General features: G+C 33.2%; 1 protein-coding gene across 5 annotated transcripts in view; it reads left to right on the top strand.

The window, feature by feature from the left end:
• LOC128206369 (zinc finger MIZ domain-containing protein 1-like) overlaps nucleotides 1-26,275 on the top strand; it is a 103,741-nt gene that overhangs the window by 31,740 nt on the left and 45,726 nt on the right. For 4 of the 5 annotated variants that reach the window (XM_052908788.1, XM_052908768.1, XM_052908775.1 and 1 more), the window contains 3 exons: nucleotides 4,874-5,010; nucleotides 7,095-7,208; nucleotides 11,206-11,311. In XM_052908788.1, coding sequence (XP_052764748.1) covers nucleotides 4,951-5,010; nucleotides 7,095-7,208; nucleotides 11,206-11,311 — 280 coding nt within the window. In that variant the 5' untranslated portion in view covers nucleotides 4,874-4,950. Of the gene's footprint in view, nucleotides 1-4,873; nucleotides 5,011-7,094; nucleotides 7,209-11,205; nucleotides 11,312-18,635; nucleotides 18,768-26,275 lie in introns of those variants that run through there. The other variant, XM_052908804.1, reaches the window with a different exon arrangement.

The following is a 26,275-nucleotide window of genomic DNA, read 5'->3' as shown; positions in this document are numbered from 1 at the left end:
GTGCAAATTAATGTTGCTGTAAATGATTGTTTAAACCCTCTTATTGCTTTTCATTTTCCACTATTTCCCAGTCCTTGTTATTCTCAAACTGTGTTATTTGTCTCCCTTTGAGCATCTCAGCACGCTCATAAATCATTATCATAAATGGATCAGGTAAATCCTGGCCAATATTTGTTCTCAACTTGTGTTTCTCTATTGAAACAAAACAGTTAACATATTTTTATCATTTCCTGATAGGTAAGCAGGCATAAATATTAATTGTAGACATTCCTTGGCAAACTTCATCCCTCATCTACACCAGGCTTTCTGGAAGTGGTGGCTTGTTGATTATAATGGTGCGGATTAGGGAGTAATTGTATGCCAATAATACTCTCGTGCTGCTGTGTATTGTTGTCTGCCGGGAGAAAAGTGCCAATAGATATATATTTTTCTCAATACACTAGAATGAAAATTATTAGTTTTGCCTCTTGTTAGACTTGCAGGACAAAAGGACATCATCAAATTTCTAATGCTGAAAAAAATCAAAACAATTATTACTACGAGTGATTTAGTTTTGTAGTTTTTGCAAACAATTTGTTTACTGAAGACTTTTTTTTCACTATTACAGGTTCTGCACCATACATCCCTAACTCTTAATCTGATATAAAGAGCATGTTAAGGGGTAATTTGGTATCAATTGTGAACGAGCATTGGTATACACAAGGTTCTATTTCTCTTGTTGCAGATTCATTTCCATGCACTGAGTGATTGTAGAATTCCCCAGCTTATTGTCAAATGCACAGTAAGTGATAATAGAAAAACACTAAAGATAACACAAGCTAGGGACAGGTTTGCACAGGAAATTGACAAGTGCATGGGTAATTTGGGAAATAGCTTTCCTTCCAATTGCTGGAAACACATGTCAGCATTGCCTGCCTGGCAGTAAATTATGTAGAAAAAAGAGATGTCACTGTTGAATTACAGGCTGGTTGCAGAAGTTCTAGAGACTGGTTTGAAAGTTGTATTGTAAGAAAATAATCAAGCAATCTTTGAGTGTAAAGACTGATATGATAATTGAAACAAATGATCATGGAACAAAATAAGGAAGCACTGAATGGTGCGTCTATAACATGTTTTTGCCAGTAGTTTTTACAAAGTATGTACTTTTGTAAATCATCAACATTAATTGGGAATAATTACATGAATTTCGTGGTATTTAAGTTAAAAATGTTGAAGCACAACTGGTCTACCGTATATTATTTGAAGGTAAAGGCGAATGAAAGGCACCTATGCTATGCATCATGCTTCAGTTTTGCTCCAAGTTATTTGTGTTTGACAGACGTTCCTACAACAGCCTTCGGGTTCAATAATGTTATGACAGTAATGCAGCACTTTGAAGCATAATGTCATCTCCTGAACAAGGTTCAGCTGGTGGTAGAAGGATTCATTTTGCAAAAAAATAGAATAATAAGGAAGACAATTTCTGCCAAATTGCCAGCGTAGTCACCTAGAAACCATGAGTAAATACAACGGAGTTTTTGCAGTTTGCAGAATAAGTGCAATTTTAATGTCAGACGACTTTGCTAAAAACAAGAACTGCTTGCAATACTTTGTATATATAAAAAAGAGATAGATCATACATGTTATCATTGCATTCTTGTTCATTCATGTACTTTTTTCACCATTTATTTAGTGATGATTCATTATTGTTTTGATTTTTAAAATAAGCGTACATTTTATATGACAATAAACAAATGTACCTAATCTGATATCTATTACTATGAATATCATTTCCTGTTAAAGAAATCATAATAAAAATATTCACAAACATCTCGTAATTATGTAAATATTATGTGATGATATCCTACTCATGTTTAATGAAGTCGAAAATGAAGAAATTAACCATGATGTTATATTAAATGAACTAAATGTTGATCTTTTTGTTAATTGTTTGAGCTCAGCCATGACATGTTAAATATTTTGAGCTTTTGTTTATTGAATTATTTTGTTGAGTTGACATTTACTAGATTATGATTGTAATTTGTGTATGTTACCTACTCATGTCAAGGTATAAATTTATTTATGTGGCTGCTATACTTTAGCATATTTACTGTACCACCTTCAGCGGTCACCGCTTGTACATTTATTTGAACAGCACCTCCATTGTCTAATATTTTTTGGAGAAAAACAACTATAACAAAAACAACAGGAAAACAAATACAGTTACAATTATAACGTTTTCATGGCATTTGCTTAAATTTTATAAAGATTTTAATAAAGTAGTCATGTTAATTAATTAATTGACAATGTTTCAATAATTCTATTATATCTTAACTGTCATGTTACCAAATAAAAATATGCCACCCTGTCCTGTAAATTTAACTTTGTCAATTAAACAATATATAAGATAAAAAAAAATGTTTTTTAATATTTATCAAGATAATTTTCTTCGTATAAAAGCAGATTGTTTTTTTTTCAACGTGTCGATGGCTAGTAGCTTTGCGTAATGAATTTAAATGTAATTTATATAGTTAGGCATTTGGCCACAACATGGTGGCTATAAAACAAGGACAGGAATGTTATTATCTAATCACTTAAAGCAGTGTTGATTGATGAGACAAGAAAATCAAATTAATAATTCATTGGTTTGGCTTTTAATCAAGATCTCCTTTAAACTGTTATAGGCTGGCTACAGTTATTGGAATGGGTCTCCTGTGATGGTTAATAGTGAAATTTGTTAGCAAAATGGTAGTTTGTGCTTCATAAGGAAATTTGCTCTAAAGAATGTTTTACAAATGAAATTGTATTGTTTTACAGATTAAGTAAAATATAATGAATGAAAAATGTCGTTTGAACTAATTTAACTCCAGACTCTTTTAAAAAGGTTCGCCTCACATCTAAGTATTCGCTGTATCCCTATTTTATTCTAGACTAAATATGTTGCTTTCAATGAGCACAAGACACACACGGCTAACAGTTTTCGACATGATCTTACATCTTCTGCTGTCTCAGGAAACTGATTTTCTCGCAAAAATTATCTTGTCACATTTGGGACGTCGTTCATGCCGTATTCAGCCATTTATGAGGAAAAACAAGCTGAATGATCATCATGGCCCAGACTAATGCCTGTTTCCATCATTGCCTCTGTAACTACCGGACAATCAATATTTTTATAAATATTTAAGAACAAATTGTCTATAACTGGTGTCTTCTCCAAGTTTGATGTAAGTATGCACATGAGTTGCCATGTCGTATGCATTTTTAACGAGCCCTGGTATGTAACACCGAGGGCTGTGAGATTGTTTATGTTGACAGGTCACGGAAGAGATTAAGATGATGCCATCTCCTTGTCTGCACTTCTGCAATGCTCAGTATGTAGGTTATAACTTCTCCGACCTAATATCTTAGAAAGTATGTTTAGAATTAAAGGTCATATTACCCTGCATAAAATATTATTCTAATGTACAGTGCAGCAAAAAACTTGCAGTTGTTGTGCCAACTGTTTGGTTCTGTATGTTTTAAGATCGCCCAGGGTTGCATAGACATTCTTTGAAAGTTTTGGCCATTGACCTGAAAGGCTACGTTGAGGTTAATTGTTGTCATATGCTCTATCAATGTGCTGTGGTTTATTGTGGTGCAATATTATGTTCTCAATGCAGTTATTTTTGGAGCGTTTTATTTTTCATTTAACTTATATATTTAAAAAATGTATTTGCTTGTAAATAAAAAGTGCTTGTTTGCGAATTGTATGGAGTGGGACAATAAACATAGATCTTAACCAAATGTCTTCATTGTGTGAAAGTTACGATGTGAAATATGATAATTTACTTTACATTCTTTCTGAATGAGTTAATTGTTCATTTAGCAAACTATTTGATGTACTGTGTTAGGTAAGGTATGATTCATGTTAATTTCGTGTATGACTTATTCTGCACATAGTAGTTTTAAATGATAACTTGTTTTATTGTTAAGACATGCTAATGTAAATGATTGACATTTTGTTGGTTGCAAGGAGAAAATGAATCTTATTGTTGTTCTTCGACTTTCATTTCTCCACAGGGCAAACAAATTTAACACCAAAACAACTGCAGAGAAGGGATTGTTAGTTTATTGTTTAACTGGAATATTTTAAGATAAATGACATTTGAAAGACAGTAATGCTTGCACTAACACCATGAAGACTTATTTGCTGAGCTTCCTCAGTTTATAAAGACGTCACTGCCCATTTTTTGCCACCCACTAACTCCTATGCGTCTTCACTGAATGCAAAACTGTATACCATGTTTAGAGATTGTTGAATCCTAATCTTCGTTTTTTTGATATTTATCTTTAAGTCGGTTGCATGAATTTTGATAAATTCTTTGAGTAACCCTCTGAATAAAATATCTGGGGGTAGGGGGTCACAGTTAAGGAAATCAATTTTCATCCTTTTGAAGAAATTATAAGATAACAAGGCGACCTAGCTGAAAATCAGTGTGTTTACATGTTAAGACCTCATCTGATTTATGTGAATTGCTAAGATACAGAAGTATTATGATATAATGACAGGTTGTAAAACCAGCATTATAACATATGTATCACACCGGGATCCTCTTGCATTCCGATGATTTATCATTGGGGTTAAATACAACAATTGTCAGATGTGATTTTTAAGCATTATTTAACTCAAAATTTGAAGTGTTTTTACGAACTAATTTATGTTTGTGTTAAAATAGAGACTAATTGTGTACTCAGTTTGCGTTTAAATATGTTGGAATGATTACAAACTTGTAATTTTATGTCAATTTGGTTATGTTTCCTTTTAAGATGCCTGGAGTGCCCAACTTAATATTTCTTCATTTATATTTTAATGTTACTAGCATCTGAATCATAAATCATGTCCTGTATTTTTCAGTTGGCCTGGTGACACATGTTTGTTTGTGATGTTGGGGGAGCGGCCCGGGTCCCTGCCCCACCCACCATGTGTCAGCCATGACTGATATGGACAAACACATCAAACAGACCAATGACAGACTACATTGTATTAGACAGGTACAGTCAGCATACCATGTATTCACAGACCTGTTAATTATCATTTGTATGAGGACTGATTTGTAAATAGAAGTGTTTGAGGAAAACATTATTTGTAAAAAAGAACAAACTATTTGTTTAAGTGGAATATCTTTTTTTTTTCGAGAATATCATCGAAAGATAAATACATTCAAATTTAATGATACAAGTTATAACTGGGTTTAAGGGTGTCTCCTTGCTCTTGAAGAGTTTCTGATAAAACATTATATGTATCACCTTTATCATATCTTTGATGAGCAAAATAAATAATGAAAAATATATAAGAAATGTTTTGTCGCTATTGTGCACCATAAAGGCTGAAATTCACTAACAATAATAGAGATTTGCAGACGAAATGGGCGAGTAGAGTATGCAGATCATCATAGCTGGTCCTCTCATCAGAAGGGTGTTGATTTACTTTGTTGGATGTATGTACTTTCCAGAGACTAATTAAGAGTCATAAAGATACAATGTGAAAGATTTTGCTGAGGTTATTGCTACATTAAGCTTGAAGCTTGTGATTTCAACACCTTGCAATAATTGTTATTCCATGTTCACCTTGGAGACTTCAACACATGCGATAACTATATAAGTTTAATCATTTTAACATTCTGTTTCTTGGCACTGTTAAACTTTTCACGTTTTCGGAAATAATATCGTTAACATAGTTTGGGGTTGAAGCCGCACATTTTTTAATTTTAATGCATATTCATATTTAACTCATTTTAATGATCAAACAAAAAACAACAACATATGAAGTGTGTACATATAAAACATATTAGCCTTTACACATGGTTTTTAATTACCAGCTACGTGGCCAAAATTTATCCGGTTAAAATGGCGCCAAAATATCGCTATTTTTATCTATACCTTATGAGAAATAAATCTTCAGGTTAAGATGTAAAGTATGGCTACCCTTTTCACAATGACACTGAACGTATACGCATTCTTGGGTCGTCCAAATACCATGGTTACAGCATTTCTCGAATTATTTTCCTTATTCTTGTCAGCTGAGAAAAACGTGCGTTGACCTGCATGAACAGTTTTCTGGAAAAGGTGAATACACATTTTATCGAACTACTTATATTTGATAATACCAGTATTTTATTCATAAAGCTGATCCTTAAATTTGGATTTGGTCCACATTAGGGATAAAAAAAATATTACAGCTTGGAATTTTTAAAAGTTTAATATAAAATACATAGTGCTATGTTACATGTGCGTTTAGGAATTTTGTTTACTTCTATTTCATTTTTTTCATTAAATTATTGATTAAGAATATTGACTGTTAAAGTAAAACACGAAACACGTGTTAAAACGATAACAAAATTCGAAGGTAAGTGTCACTGTAAAATTTATGTCATACCAATAGGGTTGACGCACATTTTTTCACTCCCAGCAAAATGCTTAATTGGGTAGAGTATCGTTTGTTTTTGTTTGAATTTGTTGTTGCATAACTTATTGCGTTGATAAAATACTAATTTTACACAGCTTTAACAAAAGATGGACCTCCTTCCGTGGTGGCATGGCATTTAAAAATATTTGTAGCATAAAATGACTCATTAAGTTTCTTTTCTACAGTTTCCTGGAATATCATTTGTTTTACGAGTTGGTGAAAGGATATAAAATCTGGAAAAATGCAAAATGGGTCTGATCTACATCTCAGATCTAGGAAACGATGAAGTTGGTAAAGTGTTTTGTTAAGTTTCTTTGCAATTTATAATTGCATGTTCAGATGAAATACACATGTTAAAATTGTTGCAGCAATAATCCAGGACACATGCTGTGCTGAGTGTTTTAAAGGAAACAGATTTATTCAGAAATCGGTGTTTATGTGATTATGTTGTATCTGATTATACAAAATATGAGTAGTCAATCCGACGTGAATTTTGTCGTTTTAAAGCGTATTAATTGATTCATTTACATTACCGATTAATCCAATACATTTCTAATGATTTCAGCCCAAAACAGTTGAAACAATCTTTTGCTGATTGAACATTCTGAAATAAGTACTCATTGTGTTAAGGGAAGGACATTGTATTATTTCAAAGAAATTGTTGTTTCAGCAACTTCAAACTCCAGGGGGGTTCCAGAATGCAGCACGGGAACTGCTCGAGTGGTGTTCCGATGTCAGAGCCTTTCAGGGACAGTTTGAAAACATTCTCATAGCTTGTCTTACCGTAAGTATTCGGCCCCAAGATAAAACAGTCGATTATTGTATGTAAGTATCGGTCATTGTCGTTCGATCATTTCCTCCCCATTTGGTATTTGTAAAACGTTCATTAAACATGGGTATATTTGGTATATTCCAAAGATATTAACGTATACATTGCTTTTTAAAGAACTAGAGAAAATAAGATGTTACACTATTTGTTATTAAGTTAAAAACATAAGTATATTACTTTGTCGCGAGTGTCTTAATGTTAAGACAAAATACCTTTTATTTCTTATTTTAACTATTCTATTAATTTTTTGAGTTTTCATATCAAATTTGTCAAATATATGTACGTTGGCAAATATTGTTTGAATGTTTTCAAAAAGTAAAACGTTCTGGAAGACAATATACACATTTTCGGAAAGCTTATGAATTGGTGCAGTCGAAAGGCTAGGTTTCAAACTTAGGAGCGAGTAAAGAATGTGGAATTATGCAAATAACTGACCTGAGTTGTTCTTTTTTTGCCCTACTTCGTGTTTGTACGTTAACATTTGTGTGTCATGTGACAACTTTTTTCCCCACACTGGGAATTAACATGTCCTGGAAGAGAGCTATCAACGTTTGAAACCATTTTATTGAGATCATTCACCGACTGCAGTTGAATGTATAACACTTTCAACAACACCTGGCATTGATTTTAGCGGTATTTTTTTTAACGAATCATGATCCCGAAAAAAATATAATAGAATAACTACCCGAAGTATATGGCGACCTTTTTTTACGACCGCCAATAAACGCGTTTGCTTTAGTGACAGCTCTTTTAGAGAAACCCGTGTAATGAAATTATTTTTACCCGGAGTTCTAGACAATGTCTATAGTTTTCATTGTATTATTGAATATTAACGAATCAATTTGTAACAGATGAGACCCTCCGTTTCATTTTTTTTGGTCTTATAACCGGCACCAAAACATATTTATATCATAATTATGTGTGTTCCCATATTTAAACAAGCTTACCCAAATCATTCCACAATCTGATGCTGGCTGTGGACATTCTGCTCCAATATTTATATTTAGTCCATAAGGACTCTATTACAAATGAATTAACCCCAAAATTCCGATCCATGATTCAAACTCAAAAATTAATAACGATATCCATTTAAATCATATCATAAACAAAAACTATCAACAAATTTGATGCGATTCAGCTTTCTAAGAATGCTTATTTCATAAGCGGTTTATTACAAAATCATTAAAAAAAGGTTTCATCATTCATGTTTTGATATGCGTACAAGGGAGACTGTATCTATTATAATGAAAGGGAGAGAAATACTTATTGACTTGAGGTTTCACAATAATTCGCTAATATTTGCAAAGATCAGTCAGTTAGTGAAGTTTACCATTGACAGTATTATCCTAAGTCTATTGAATTGTATCATATTGAAATCTAGGCCCACGTTTTGTTCAAATAGAAACTCTGGACGACCAAATATTTTTATACAATTTCATTCAGGGCGTGGATCGTTATTGCGATGGTACAGATTTAGAATTACATTTGGAACACGCAAAAAGCTTATTGCAAAAATAAGATGTAATTGATAGCTTGATATACCACAATAAGCATATTGTATTGTAGATTGGACTTCATAAAATGATGATAGCAACTTATGACAAAATTTTACTGCTCCGATAATTTATAACAAAGTACGGTTTTCAGTGTTTTCTTATTGTCGAAACTTGCTTAATGTATATTGATATTGAATTTTGTGATAAATCAATGCATTTTCAAGCGAACGTGATTCAGTTTTAAATGACAAGTTAAACGAATTATTTTAAACACTTCCTTCAATAAAACTTCAACATCACAATGATTTTATAAAAGCTGACCGATCTACTTTGTTTACATTGTTTAAATCCTTGTAAATCAGATAGGAGTTCTTTAGTGTACGTCAATGAGTATAAAAACTGTGTATGATATGATTTTTCGGGTCATTGATCTTTTTTTAAACGAATAGGTAAAGCAGTTGCAGTTTTACGAACAAATAGATATTTAGCTGCATTTTATCTATGATAAGAAACCGAATTTCTCAAGATAATTCAATTATTTCTTGTAATTGTAAGAGTTCTTTAAAGCTGCACTCCCACATTTATACCATTTTTACAACTTTTTTATTTTTTGTCTTAAAAAGAGCAAACTTTTGCGTAAATTTCTGCAAACAAATGATAAAAGATTGCTGACTAAAAAATCAGATCGCAGATTTTCATATATCTGTTCGAAAAAAATATTTTTTTATGGCTTAAAGCTGCACTCTCACAGATCGAAGGTTTTGACGATTTTTTTTATTTTTGTCTTGGAACTAGCCAGTTTTTGCGAAAATCCATGGAAACCAGTGATATAAGACTGCTGACAAAAATTTAGATCGCAGATTTTTATATTTAAGTTCAAAAAATAATGTTTTATGCATTTTTCTTAAACCGTTAGTAACGGTTTAAGCCATAAAACATTGATTTTTGAACGGAATTATGCAAATCTGCGTTCTGATCTATTGTCAGCATTCTTTTATCATAGGTTTGCAGATATTCACGAAAAAAATGCTCTTTCCAAGACAAAAAATAAAAAAGTTGTAAAAACGGTAAATCTGTGAGAGTGCAGCTTTAAACAACGGTTTAAGCAAAATGCTGGTTTCCATGGATTTTCACAAAAATTGGCTTGTTTCAAGACAAAAAAAAAATCGTCAAAACCTTCGATCTGTGAGAGTGCAGCTTTAAGCCATAAAGTACGACCACTCTTATGACGTAAATGTTCCGGAGGAAAATATACTTCTTATTTTCTAAAGGTTCCAGCAGAGTCATTAATGAGAAAAATATGAAGATGGTCATAAGTTGATTGACTGGTCATTGAGAGGTTACGACTTCAAGGATTCTCGCATAAACATTGGCATTCATATTTCTCTGATTAAACGTTCTAATCCTTTTCTCAATTATGAGATATTTAGCCGTTATGATGAAATATACGTTCTTTTAGTATCGGTGGTGAATTTGAGGTTTTCCTTTTGATAGTAACTTTTATGTGGTGATTGATGTCCTTTCCGAAGATAAAACACTGATACAAAAGAGATCGAAACACAATGTTTAAAAACTCTGAGGCAAGGCAGGTTGCAGTAAATCATTTCTTGTGCTCATTCAATTCTATGTAACTGCCAAAGTTTACTTATTCCTGAATGTAGATATGTCAGCAAACTAGTATATATTCACATACTTCCTTAATTCAACAGCAGTGGACCAGAATGCATCAACACATAATATCTGTGGATGAAAAAGACCGATAGCGCTTAATGGGACTCGCGACACAAAATGTATTGAAATGCCATTCTGTACAAGTGGAAGAGACAATAAATGTCACAGGTTGATTTAATGCAATATATATGCCCCCACGTTTTACAGATTCGCAATAACAAATTTCTCAGAAATGAAGAAGAACATACGTTGTAAACATTTTAGTTGCATTATTCTTCGCCTTTTGCTAAGAAATACTGAAAAGGAAATTTTGATTCATGTTTAACACTGTCATGGATATCAATTAATATAATTTAAAAACAAAACAAAACACAAAAACAACAACACAAAAACAACAACATAGGTTTGATGTTGATCTAGGTCAAATTAATATCAAATTAAGAGGTACTAGTAAGGTTCTTGCGAATTAATATGGTAATTCTGAAAATCCGTTAAAGGCAGGCTGAAGTGGTAATTGAGTTTTGTAAGGCTTTGATTCGAATCAATATCTGTCAGAACAGGATGAGATTTATTCACTGTGGACAATAATTGTCCAATTAATGGGAAAACAGAGTATTGTTGACCCTGCCGAGAATCTCGAGGACAACATACGAGATCGCTAACGACAAGAATGCTGGAGAAGGATGATCCTAGGTCTGCATGTGCTATATGAGATAGGTTTACAAAGAAACAACTATGCGATGTTGTTTAAAAAGACTTGACGATGAATTTCTTTTATGTTTCAGGTCGTGAGTCGTGTTGCAGCTCAGCCAGGGTTTGATTTAGATCTTGGGTACAGGTTGTTGGCAGTTTGTGCATCAAACAGGGAAAAGTTTTCTCAGAAAGCGGCAGGTAATAACATTTCCTACTTTGACCGAGATTGTGTCCACGTTTCCTCATAATCAAAATAAAGTTGTATGTCTGAAGACCCATCAATTACAATGGTCCAAGAACACAGGGCATATTGTTGGAGCATAATGTGCCGCCAGATGGTTTTTACTGTAAGTTTTAACAATATTAATAGTTCAACAACATGTACATGTAAACGTTGCAGTTGAATTTATAGTCGATTGCGAACTCTCCTTAAACTTGCATTTGAATGGTTCTTTGATACTCATGTCAATCATTATCCTTGTATTGTCATTATAAACTTATACAATATACACATACTTTGATGACGTAGCGTACAAAGAGCAGTGCACATTTACGCGTAATCGAAAAATATTTATTATCTCTATTAGGAGGGAGTCCTTATTAAGTTTACCTGAGAATATGACTTCAACATGAATAATATTTTAAAAAACCACAAAGAAGACAAATATTCATTTTCATATTTTTTTTATTCTAAAATATTAATACTCACTTTTTTCTCATATATAAAGAAAAAAACAATACAACCAAACTTTTTAGTACTAATAATATTTTGGAATAATAAAAACATGAATTTTAAGAAGGAACCACATGTACATGTATTAAAACATATCCTTTCAAATAAGTTTGATTGTATGTGAAAGGAAGTTATTCAACCCGATCCCGTCAAAAAAGGCATCAAATACTATTTAGATGACATCATTTGACGTCATTGAGGCCACATCGTTTCCATTTCTATTTCTAATACAGTTGTACTGTCCATTTGTTAATTTTTCATATATTCCAAAGATAATCGAAAGCTACACACCCATAGATGACTCCCTTAACATCAACAACACCATTTATAAGCATTTGTATCTCCGCAACCAAGAACTTTCAAAAAGTAACCTAGCTACTTTATTTAAAATTACTTACATTTTCTTACATATAGTTTTATTAAGACCAATAATTACTTACAGTGTCCAATGAAAAAATGATACAATTTATAACAACAACAAAAATACAAGACCATATTCTGATGTAACATCGTGCTAACGAGACTGATTAATATAATGTTGTAATAACTTGATTCACAATCAATTTTGAATATATGAGTTTAAACAGACAACAATAGTACAATTTATTGTATATTGTATTGGTTTTGTATCTCAAGAACTTTCATATTAGAGCAAAACATATAAATTGAGTGATCAAAAAGTAAAGTAGCATATATATTTTAAAATTATTAAACTTGATTAATTTATAATTAAAACCAATTATACTAGCCAATACGTTATACATTGATAAACTTTACTATCCAATGGATATAACAATAGATAATTAATAAAAAAGAAGAAGAAGAGAGAAACGCTACCGCAAGAGAACATCGTTGCAAAGGGAACCGTTGCATTTTAAAAACGATATTCGGACCGGACCTGATTGAAATTGGTATACACATAATAATCCAGTTAGTTGCAATTGACAGAACGTCATAAATCTAAATATTTAAGTCATTGTACGACAATAACATAATACATGAAATTGAAAATTTAACATTGCAACTACCATAACATATATCACAAAAAAATCCAGGCTGCGCTTTCATCGTAGTGAATGATTCCATTATCAAGGTCTTAATTCACGGCAATATTAGACATGTTGAAAAGGAGACACACTTGACCATGGGTCCAGCGGCGCATCACTCAAAGATGACGTTGCATACTTCTGCTAGTATCAGATTTTGAAATTGAAAATGATGAATATCACCACAATGACACTGCAGAAACAAACCTGGTAGCACAATTTGACACCCAGACACTGCTTCTAGGAAAACACAACATTTTAAATACCAATACCAGACCTTCAACAAACATGATGCCGACACATCACACGAACAATTTTGATGTAGGCGTCCAACAAGTACAATTTGACGACTCAGGCTTATTTTCAGTTATTTTAATACGCTTCATTTTGTTGGTGTTAAATGTATCAAAAACAATATAAAAAATCTCTTAACACATTATGTGAGACCAGAGTGGAACTGTTCAACAAATGATAGGGTGGTCTCTACCAAATATGCTAAAATCAACATTTTTGCTTTTGGAAAGGGACCGAAAGAATCAACCAAACATCAAGTCGTTTTGGTTTTTGCCTTGTGCCCATAAACCGGAATTATTCTTGAATTTTCGACTACTGGGCTTGTCCCTGTATTTTTCACTGTATTATAGCATTCGTCTAAAGATCTATTAGTCTGACATTAGCCGCGATTTTGCATGGGCTTCTAGGAAACGCTTGAAACGAGCAAATACATAGTGATCACAGAAACACAATACTTCCAGCCAGTGTTGATACAGTATCTCGCAATTTAATCAATTTCATTATGTGCTCTGTTCTGGCTGTCTGCGAAACAGTTCCTGGGTTCATTTCTATTATGAGTTTTGTCACTCCTAAATATTGACATTTCTCCATAAATCGCGTCATACTATGTTTCTATATCAGATATGCCCTTAATTAGATGAAGAACATTCTATTGTCGTAGGGAAATGCACAGAAGAATTATTACGCCTTAAACGAAGTTGAATACGATTTGTGGGAGAAAATACTTTTATTGACTGTCGTGGGAGAACTTTTATTTTGACAAGTTCGTGGCAACTTATTTCTTTATTTAGTTTTGGTCACTATCTTTAATAGTGAAATAATCTCCAATAAAAGGATCCAAAATATAACATTTGAAATTCTGCGTATTGTAGCTATGACAGAAATACATTTAAGCTGTAAAATAGTCCACAAATGGATGTCGCTTTCTCGGTTTTCTCGGTAATAAGCTTAATGAAAACGTTTAACTCGAGTGAATGACTCGTAGCAGGAGCTAGATAAAATTATTCGAGCACAATCAAAATCTGATATAGCTTTCGGGGCGCTATATATTATTTGCCAATATTGATTACGTGCTAGAAGGGATGTCTCCGTATGGCAAGGACACTCGTAAATCATCAGACTCCATTTACGGAGGCTTAATGTAGGCCAAACTCTTTTTGTAAGTAAAATGGTAATGATATTTGTCATTGATCAAGATATAAGAATAGACCTCAACTGAGACAGAATGACTCATTTAATCGCTTAACATTGGTGTTTTATTTCATGTTTATATTTGTGTTTCTTGCGCACGGCTTTTAAGCGACTGGGCCCAATTTCTCGAAACTTTTTAAGCTTAACAGGCTTAAGTCGCTTATTTCAATTAGCCAAAATACATACTGAAAATGGATTTTGATAAATGAAAAATGGTTTGTTCTGATAATCATACAGATTATTCCTACATAATTTCTAAAAAATCTTGAAGAAGTGAATATAACACATTTTATAGAACAATAAAAATAGTGAGATTAGCTTAATCCTGTTATAATGGACTTAAGAAGTTTCGAGAAATTGGGGCCTGGTGTTTAATCACTGAAATGAACATTGCAACAGTAAACTAATTTTAGTATTGATATACATTTGATGTAGTTTTAGTTCGCCACGTTGTTTTGATTGCGATTTTCGCAATTTAACAAACCCGGACCATTTATATACGCTCTTTAACAGCTACGTTTTTGACGTGTGCATGCTTAACTCGGCAACGTTTTTATGCACATGTTTTTAGCTAGAATATGCCACCCACTTTTAACTTTATATCATTCTGGTATGTTGGTATATATATATATATATATATGAGGATTAGTAAAAAAATAACTGAGCCCTAGCTCATGATTTTTTTCATTATTTAATTCACGGTAAAAATATTTAAAACGATTGTTGACCAATATTTTGTGGTGCATATTTTGCGCGGGAAAAACTCGCATAGAGTTACGTGACGTCTATTTTCCTAACGCCATGGCGGAGGAAACGTTCACGCTGAACAAATTGCTAGACGAGGAAAAATGCATCTGAAATTCTAAAAGCTCTTGAGGAAGTTGGCTCAGAGTCTCTACCCGGATATAAGCGATGAGTGCGATAATTTAATATTGCTCGAAAGATTGTTAGCAACAAGCACCTGTGCGGAAGGACTTTGCCTGCGACGAATAATGAAAATGTTGAAAATCTAGCAAAACTGTGTAACACTGATAGACGATGATTATGCGATGAGATAGCTCATGAGTTAAATCACGGGTCGGCATATCACATTCTGACTGAACGTTTGCAAATGAAGAAAATCACCGGTCGCTGGGTACCCAACATTCTCTTAGAAACGGAAAAACACCAACGTGTGAATATCGCTCGGTCACTCCTACAAAGGTTCGATGAAGAAGGCGATGAATTGCTGCAAAGAATTGAAGCTATTGATGAAACTTGGATGCGATCCTTTGAACCTTAACTGAAGCGAGTAGCGAATGGCACAACAAAAAATCGCCAAGACCGGTAAACTTCCGCCGAAGTCAGAACCGTCCCAAGAGGATGTTGTTATTGGAATCTGTAATGATGGTTTAGATGAACTAGAGTGTGCCGTTGACGGGGAGGTCCAACGAATCAATTTCAGTTGCCTAACAACCGGTATCCAGGCGTTGCCAAGGAGTTGGGATTGAGTTATTTGCTCCAAGGGCGATTACTTTTAGGGATTGTAAACAAGTAGTTTTTTTGTTTACCTAATATAAAAAGTCATGAGGAATGGCTCAGTTATTATTTCACTCGTATATCATATATATATGTGTATATATTAACATATAGAATATGCTTTCGAATGATAGCAAAAAATTTAGAGCTTTATGATTGGTGGAATATTCTATGCTTTAAAGCATGTACAAAAATACGTTGCCAAGTAAATATGAAAAAAAAATCGAATTAATATGAAAACCTAGATATTTGTGGGATTGGGTTATGGAAAAATAACTAATTTCTATCGAAATACCAGTGTTTAGAACTTAACCATTTTGCAAGTACACTATTATTCCTGTCGTTCCATCATTACGCTCAGATATCCTTTGTCCCAGTTTGAAGTTGTAATGGCTGGTAACCCCACATAAAGTTGGTAATATTCGAACATATTTCGTACGAAACTAGAAACATTATGTATTAATTAGTATACGCGTATGGTTCTCCTCCGAAGTAATTCAAATAAGTTCTAAAAGTGCGTGTTGTGAGCTATTGTGAAATAGTTTTGTCCGTTATCCGACCGTTGTGCATCGACAACGATTGTCATGTTTACTCTCCATCAACAGCCACATTTTACCTAAACATCATGAAGTTTTTACGAATCTACGTCAAGCTCGATTGTTGGTCAGTTCGAGTTAAAAGTAATGATGTCCAATGTTCGAAAAATATTCTAAAAATAGGTCATTAGGTCAAATATTACAAAATCCTCGTTGACACAGTGGCTGCTACCACATTTTTATTGTAAATCATCATGCATCTGATAAATTGTTAGTCTCTAAAAACCTATAAACCAATCTCGTAGCATGACGGGTTTTAAGTTATATCTTTATAGCCATTGTTCTGGATACTAGATTATGGTGGCATATAACTGCCGTAAGATAACCTGTTAACGTTAGTCTTATGATATTTATCTTACCAAAAAATATCGCGAATATTAACTAGATAGCTAGATAATTATCGCGAAAATTAAGAGGTTAACACGAAACAATTCGCGAACGCTATCAGGTTATCTTATGGCAGTAATATACCACCATACTAAATAAACTCTGGTACGCATGTGTGTGTCTGTGTGTGTGTGTGTGTGTGTGTGTGTGTGATATAGGGCCATTCTTGTCCTCTTTTATAAATTAGTCTTGTGAGTGTAGCTCCATCTAAAGGAGATCGGGGCACCTAGGTCTATTTGAATGAAATGCATAGTTCTATTTGAATGAAATACATAGTTCTATTTGAATGAAATACAGTATATAAATAAATTGAAAAAATATGTGTTTAAAGTAGGTATAGAATGCGGGACCAATAGATTACTTAGATGTTGCAAAACGTATAACTTTTAAATAATCTTTGTACCCTTTTTAAGGTTTCATTTAAATTATTTTCATGAACAATATGGAAGTAAGGGACAGGCTAGTCCAGTATCCAACAAAGTAACGATGACCCCGCTTAGAGGCTTACAGACACACAACGAGAGATACACAGCGTCACAATGTATATACTCTTGAGGCCCGAACACATTCAATAAACAATATGTCTCGTTTGAACTAGAAACACGATGGGTATTTGAGCGGTGCGGCCAAGCGTAGCAAATCCTATTCATTCAAGGGAGAGTACTCTTCAGCGCCATGAACGTAAAATGGGTTATGTGCCCATGATCTTGAAGTCCTTATACAAATGTAAAAAACAAACATTTGAAGTTCCATTGGTCAATAATCATGGTGTATATATGTATAACAGACATGCAGCACAAAACAGTTCATACATTAAAAAGCAATAAAAGGCTACACAATCAAAGTGACCACGAATTAAACGTGAACACGAATTAAGCAAAATAGTATAATACTGGACTGCTTTGGCATGCTCTGAGAGAAACATGCTGTTAAAATGAACTATTTATATGTACATTTCGTGAAATGTTGTTTATGAATGGGCATATAGTTGAGACCATTAATAGCATTGTAACCGTTTCGGTTGAATTCATCGCATCAAAATACCATTTTTTCATGAAACCTCTGCCATTTAAGTTAAGCAAGGAGAGATCGTCGCATCAAGTAACGTTCAAGAAAGCAGACGGGCTAATCAACTCCTAAAGCAATTAATACCCGATGAAAAGCGATCTTTCTTGGCATTCATTACAATGTGTGGTTCTATTTTGTAGCATGGGACAATTAATATTGATCACAACTTCTGATGGAAAAATCCTGAAGCAGTCAACAATACTGCTCTTAAAAATAATCGATTTAGTTTTCTCTGTTTATCCAATTTGCTCTTCCTGGGCGGACTAAAAATACACATTATGCGTTTTAAACCAGTGTTCATATGACAGCAAATCATTCATTAAGAATTAATCAATTAGATCAGTAGATACGTTATTAAAGTCAAAACCGGCAGTGTCCTTTGTATAAATGCTACCATACATTGTATTTAACTTATAATGTATTAACAGTCTATCTTATTTAGTGTACTAAATCAATAAATTTTCACCTGGAGTGATGATCTTTTCAAATCGAGGTTTATTGGTATGTTTGACCTTTTCTTCAAATCATCTCAATGCTGTCCATCAACTCGAGTAAAGCGATCGTCTGCTATAGAAGAATTTTACATATGCGTTACCAGAGCCCCCAAATGAATATTCATTGTCGGTGCTTGCTATTGTGTCTGCTGTGTATCAACTGATCATTTGTAAACGGTTACAATGCTAAGTGGCAAAAGACACGTTGTGATCATTGTTAGCGTCTTAATGCTAATTAAATTATCAATTAGAAAAATAAATTTAAGTTTGTGAATCCAGCTTTCATTTATTGTTATAACGGATTGTTTCGTCTGCATGACAGTGGCTGTAAGTGTTGCTTTGCGATCTAAACAATATATATTGGTGTTTTATCCTGTTTATGTACGGATCATTGATAACAGCACGGGTATAATTTACTGGTGTTAAAGATAGTTTGAATGGCGGGAGGTTCAAATATTCATCGACTTCATTGTAGTGATGTTGGAAAATTGATTGTAAATTTATGATACTTCGTTTAATATTACACGAACTTGTGTTGTTTTGATTGATTTAGGCATTGAAATATAATTAATTGAAACTATCAAAAACACCGCTTTATATGTTAGCGAGTTTGTTAGCGAGTTTGATAAAGTTGTGCCTCTTTTAATGATTTAATTGAGCACCTTTACTTTTATTGAAAATCAGTTTGGCGTAACATAAATTGTTATTGTGTATGTAAAGAGTTATGTATTGTCGTTATTTATTGTGTGCTCTCAAATGTCACTTTTGAAATACTGTAATCGAGATTTTCTTTCGGAGAAGCTAATTTAGCTAATGTTAAACGCTACTCATAAGTTTTTACTTATTCACACAAGTTTAAAAAGTCAATGTGTTTAGATATAGCATCTATTTTCATCCTATAATGTATTTTAACAATTAAAGATCATATTAGATATACTATAACAGTAATTTAATTTTACACATTAAACCCAAATAGGCAGGAAAAAAAACATTGAGTATATGAATGAACGGTTTCTAATTTGATGTTAGAGTCATATCATTTTTTAGCTCGACTATTCAGAGAATGAGGTATGAGGCTATACTACTCGCCCCGGCGTCTGCGTCTGCGTCGGCGTTCGGTTCAAGTTTTATAGCAAGTTGGCGTTTTCACTTAAAACTCCATTCCCATCATTCAGTTCACTTAATATTTAACGCATATATGTCCAGGATCATAACACAATGAGGTTACATAACTCCATATTATCCTTTATACAAATTTAGGCCCTTGATCGACTTACGAACTTGGGTCAAAGTTTTAGGGCACATTGTGTTAGGTTAAAGTTTAGGGTTGAAAGTTGGGATTTTAACTAAAAAGTTATATACCCTTCATTCAATTGACTTAATACTTCACACAATTATGGACGACCATCTAATTAGATTACATGACACAATTTCATCATTAATACAAAACATGGCCTATGAATGACTTAGGAACTTACGTTAAAGTTTAAGAACACATTGCGTTCGTTTAAAGTTTAAGATCAAGTTGGGATTTTCACTCAATTAACTACATACTTCACACAGTGGTTAACGGCTATCACACTATTACTCCATATTATCCTGAATACAAATTATGGCCCTTGATCGACTTAAAAGGATTGGGTTTTTTGGGGCAATTTAAGGTTTTAACTTGGATCTCAAATACTGCTCAGTCAACGACCTTCATATTTTACACAGTAGCCCACACAGAAATAGGTTACATAACTCTACGTTAAATATAAATTATGGCACTTGATTGACCTTTTTATTACTTTTGACAGGTTTTCACAATGTGACCACCACTTGGGTACCATAATAAGCCATTTTCGGATCTAGAAATGCCAATGGATTACACTTTTTTAAGAATAGTTGTCTTATTTGAGGCAGGAACATGAAACAAACAATTATAATTATTCCAATGTAACGTCAATGTAACGTTATAAATTTAAAACTATTTTAAATGATCGACGACAAATACTGTGTAAGCTGATATCTGGACAGAACTCATATATATTATTGCAAATGTAAATGTTTATGGTGTACTTAAATAAATTAAAAAAGAGTTAATTTTGTATGATGCGTATTCTAATCAAATTCGTTTTAAACGATGGCTGTACGATTGGAAAACTTCTAAGTTGTATTTCTAGTCAAATTTATATAAGTTTTGTCACCCTAGGGTTAAATTTCTGATTATGTATGTAAATCGTCTCTGTTTGTGTGCCTTGAAATAATGACATAGTACCGCTCCTGGATTTGTTCCAGTTGTTTCAATTGTTATGATTATGTGTTTATTTTCGTATAATAAAATTGTCTTGGTCTACTGTTTTGAATTAATAACGTAAATATTTTATGTTTTTTAGCACCTCAGAAGCTTTGTCTGAATGCTTCAGAAAAAAATGAAATGAAAGAATGACAAATTGAAAGGCAAAATCATAAGTGAAAACATTTCGTTAATACAGAAAACGTTTATTAATTGAGTCTAAACTGCTGTAAGACTTATTTATTGTAATCAAAACATACTTGCCTATTGCACGAATGAGGTTTTTGTTGTAACCCTAAACCGCTATTTGATGTATATTGATAACGTTTTAAACATCATAATCTTGATTTTACACAAATCATGATAAAGCTTTTTCTTTGTGAAAGTTAACAGTCTTGAATAAGACGATCAAATAATACAAACATTTAAGCCGAAATGTGCAACGTCTTTTGATAAGAATTTTGTTGACATTGGGAATTTGCATTATAGCTTAAATGAACTCGGGTAATTTCTAACGTCATAATGTATCAATGATCTATGGAATTGTTTGACAAAATATCGTTTTCTAATGCAATTTGCTATTCTTGTCGTTCAATCGTTGTTTTATAAATTCTTCTGTATTTTAAGTAGTAACACAAACAATTTGGTCAGGTTTGGATATATCAAAACATTTAAGATATTCAAACACCCTTTATTTATTTATTTATTAACTTCATTAATTAATTAATGATTTGTGTACGATTGACTATACGACGATATATACACGAGTATTTATATATTATGATGTAATCGTACATTGTAATGTGCTCATGTATGTCTTCGACCTATTGCACATTTTTCTTCTACACTTCTTTGCTGAGAAAGTGGAAAACAGAAGTATAATTTTCAATATTTTATGTTATTAGCAGGATAGGTGTATCATACCTAGATCGGTCGAAAATGTATTCAGCTGGAGTTTTGCCAAATACAAAATGGTTTGCCTCATCGACCAATATTTTGCTTCTTGAGTTATCAACACTTTGAACTTAAAATCCTACTTTAAACATTATACATTTATCTTTTATCTAATTTATATATCCGGATATGACAAAAAAGAAAAACGTTTTGTGTATGACTAGAGACATTTCGTTTATATTGACTTCTACTTTAGCATTTAGACAAAATTACTGCTGGCTTTCAGATTGCTACGTTTAATATATATATATATATTTATAACGATATTCTAATATTTGTAAAATTTGTGTTTTTTGTCTCGGGGTATTGTGTGTCTCGTCGTAAGTCGTTGTACCTTTAGTTAATCGGATCATGGCTTAGGTTTCTAGTCCAAGGGAGAGAAATGTGAAGCATACTTTATATGCGCTGATCATTGGATGCTAATATAACACATACAGAAGGTTTCATTAAGATAATAACAACAACAACAATACTAATAATAATAATAAAATAATAATAATAATAATAATAAAATAAAAATAATAAAGAACTATGATGAAAATAAAAGCAGGGACGGGTCCAGGATTGGACGTAAGAGGGGCGCACCAGGAGCCCCCGAACTTGATAGGTTATAATCATGTCGAGTGAGGTGAGGGGATCCTCCATCAATACAGTTAAGTAAAAAAATGGCGCTTTTTGGTGTAAACTATGTTTTATTTTTCGACTATATTGACATGAAATGTTCGCTTGGACAATCTTTATGGGGGGGGGGTGGGTGAAAGTGGGATTGTATTTAGGAATGCACGTGGCAAGGCCGAATAAAATTGATTTGTAACGAAAAAAACATTTGAATCATTATAAATGGCAATACCTGAAAACTCTTATCAATTCCTTTTGTAACATATGAAGATTGTTTGCTATTAAATTTGATGAGGTTTTCATATGATGCATATTCTGGTTAAATTGTTGAAAACTTTATGGAACCCAAAAGTCAAGGTCAGTGCTTTGGTACCAAATGTTTATATATGACCTAGAAATTTGCTCTAGTAATTCGCACGCCAATGTCGTTGAAATAAGTAAGAAGAAAAACGTCCCAACATTACTCATTTATACTTTATTAGCTCATATGTTGCTGTTTAATTTTGTCCAAGGAAATGCCGACTGTATCGTCTTCGTCTTAGTGTCGTTGGGGGCGTTGTGATCTTGCAAAGAATGACTGTTGAACGCATCTGTGATTTTCGGACCAGTGAGGTCACCGTTCATGTTATCACTATATATGTATTGAGTTATGTCCATGGACCAACTAAGAAAAAAAAGATTGTTGAACCGATGCTCATGCACGTTGCTTTTCATTTTAATTGAATCATTTTCTTTAAATACTTAAAAGCAAATTCTATTAACCATACTTTTTATCCATTGACCATACTTCGTTATCTCTGTATTTTAAATACTGATTAGTTAGTTAGAATAATGCTGCATTATACATGCGGAGATAGCAAGGTAATGTGTTTCCAAACATAAGCAATTATTACTGAAAACGCTGACTGTTGAAAGACTGCGTGTCAGTTTATTTTCTGGAAACTCTTCGTGTGCCGAAACTCCCCTGTAACATGTGAGCACTAACAGTGTGTGATGGATGTGCTCAATATGCTAATCACTGCGCATACGATCTCACTTTACACTTTATTGTGAGCCGCTATTTTCTCCAAGATAAATGTTTCAAATTTCTGGACTGGGATTTGTTCTCTAACCTTTCACCTTGTTCTGACCCGTCAAAACTCTTTCCCTTGGGCCCCGAGTCGAGCATATCTAAACACTTGATTCATATCCCATACTGACAATAAGTTAGCTATCAAACCCGCAAATTATTTGTATCAAATACCGTCTCTGTATGCTTATTAGCCTAACACATATACAACACTGGTGTACTTACTGCGACCTGACTACAAAATCTCTGTTTAGAGAGCATACCTGTTGAGCGTGAAGTATGTTTGTATGTTGATAAATATATTTCTTCATAGATACGGTAATATATTTATCCGTCTGCTGATTCAGAGTAAATGAAACGTTAAATGATGCGGTGTGGTCGTAAAGTAATGGGTTCAATTTATAAATTTACTTGTAATGTTATCACTGTTTAAAATATGCTCTTAGATGTAATTCTAAATTAGATTAATATGAAACCATGCCAAAGTAAGATAGAGTTTCAGATTTACAAAGGCCCTTATATTTATTGCAGACTACTTACCGTTTAATACTTTAACGACTTGTTTCTTGCCTGTGTGTAATTGGGTTTAATGTTCTATATTTTGTATTCGTGATACTGCTTTATCGCTATCAAAATATATCCACCGTATAATCATCTCAATATGTTTGAAGCTGGGCAGCGCGTGATAATCAGGAAGAAAACACATTTGGGGGAGCTACTCTTGTTTACAATGATTTATTACATGTGTCGACTATCTGTATGATAAACCGTGATCTATTAAACGGCCAGAATGCTGTTTTCAGTACCCGAAAAGCATTGCGATTGGTATCATTTGTTTTCAAATACTTTGGGATTTGGTGTAAATAAGACCATGAATTCGTTTTGTTTATAAATATAATTCCCCAAAATCATACCATTGTGTTAAAGGATTATTGACTTAGTACTGATAACCGTGCAATCTTATTTGTAATGATGACAATCAAACCTGCTACTGTTTTAATCATCCACTCCCCTACAATTGTCAATATCTAACCGGTGTTCGCGTCGTCAACTGTTTCAAGCTGCTTAATTCAATGACTATGACACGATTGAGCCACTTGAACAATTTGATGATCTCTATCGGGACGTTAAATGGGTGACGGATTCTTTCTTCCCATTCTTCATTGGGTTATTTTACAACCATTGATTTTCTGCTTCAAAATAGAGAAGGCATGTGGTAGGGTCCTTTCGCCGTCTTGTTTGTACACACTTGGGGCCAAGGACAAATTGTCGGTGACGGAGGTGTCCCCGAGTGATAGAAGGACATAAAATAAGCTGCGGAGATCTGAATCATAGCTCTATTAGATTGCTCCATTAGCCCGTCAAATATCGGAACAGAGCCTTTCCCTCTGTGGGCGAATGGTATTTTGAGATGTTATGTATTGATTATTGTTTTATGTTTGGAACTCCGGTTGATGTGATCTGTTTAAATGTTTCTCCAAGATTGATAATATTGTCACTAGCTAGGAATAATTAACCTGAAAGCGGATCATTATTCTACGTTCTCCAATCTGAACAATTTATTCCCGTTGTATTGGCTTTTGAGTATTAATATTTTATGCGTCTGCAGCAGCGATAGTTATTGCTGATTGAGCTGAAGCAGTGTACAAGTAGCTTGATACTGTGTCCTACAGATGCGGTAATGACGTGAGGAGGTCAATAACTATCTAATAGGCTTCTCAAACACTTCAGTTGCTCCAATTTTTAACCAAGTTGCATTGTAAAACAATTTTTATAATCACATAGATAATAGCGGTGTGCTAAGTGAAAACGATGATGTAGAATAGCTGCTGTGTCAAGTATGTGACCGATAGCATTTAAACGATGGTGTATAGCATGCAAACGATGGTGGGTTAGCTGTCATTGATAATGATGATATCGTTATTATCGTGCTGCCTGTTAATTGTGTTGTCATTGTTAAGATTGATGTAAGGTCATAATTGGAAGAAAATCTGCTAATCACTTGAAAACATGAAGTGTAAAAGTTATTATTACTTGTCTTGTTTATTTGTCGTAAACATGATACGTGATTGTTTCCACGAGGTTCAAATGTCTCTATTGGTTTCTGCTATTTTGATTTGCCAATGACCGGATTGCACATCAAATGTCTGTCTGTATTTTTTATCGAACGAACGTAGGCCGACACATTACGTCCGTGTGACATCAGACTGACGTTGTATCCTGATGTCGGATGTTTGTTGTTTAACTGCCGTTGGTTCAAATTAAAAATAAATTGATGCTAAAGTTGGGCTTTAATGTGACAGAGACCATCGTCATTATCTGAAACTAAATTGAATATTGAATTAGAATCATACGTCAGATTGACGTTGATTTAGAGTTGATATTAAGCATCGGTATAATGGTATGCATTTTGACACCGTAATACTAGTATTATAAGAGTTGTTATGTGAAGCTGTATTATTACCTGACATCACAGCCTCTTCTTTGCAATGTTAAATCTGAAGAGATATAAATCAGAATAAGAGTGGTATTTATTTGTTTTGTTTTTTTCTGTATCTTTGGATGTAAATATTAAGAAGAAATTGTGGTCACCGTAGCTAATGGTGCGTGTATGCTAAAACATGATTGTATTGAAAAATGTTGCAAGAATTATTTGAAAAAGGATGGTGTTAAAGGGAAACATGAATTACTGAGAATAAATTCTAACAAAACAATTAAAGAAACAACTGCCATATGTAATTTAGCTAGGAAGCATAAAAACTGCTCCATGATATGCATGCATGCATTTTTCGTCAATCGGACAAGATCAGGCAATGACGTTAATAAAAACAACAACATTCGTAGCGTTTTTGTTTTTTTAAATCCAATACCAGTTTTTAAAAATTGTGCTAGATACTTCAGAAAATAAAACAAAGT

This window comes from Mya arenaria, chromosome 2 (genome assembly GCF_026914265.1).
Source record: "Mya arenaria isolate MELC-2E11 chromosome 2, ASM2691426v1".
Taxonomy (NCBI): Eukaryota; Metazoa; Mollusca; class Bivalvia; order Myida; family Myidae; genus Mya; species Mya arenaria.
Note: the sequence above shows the minus strand (reverse complement) of the source record. Positions and strands in the feature narration are given on the sequence as shown.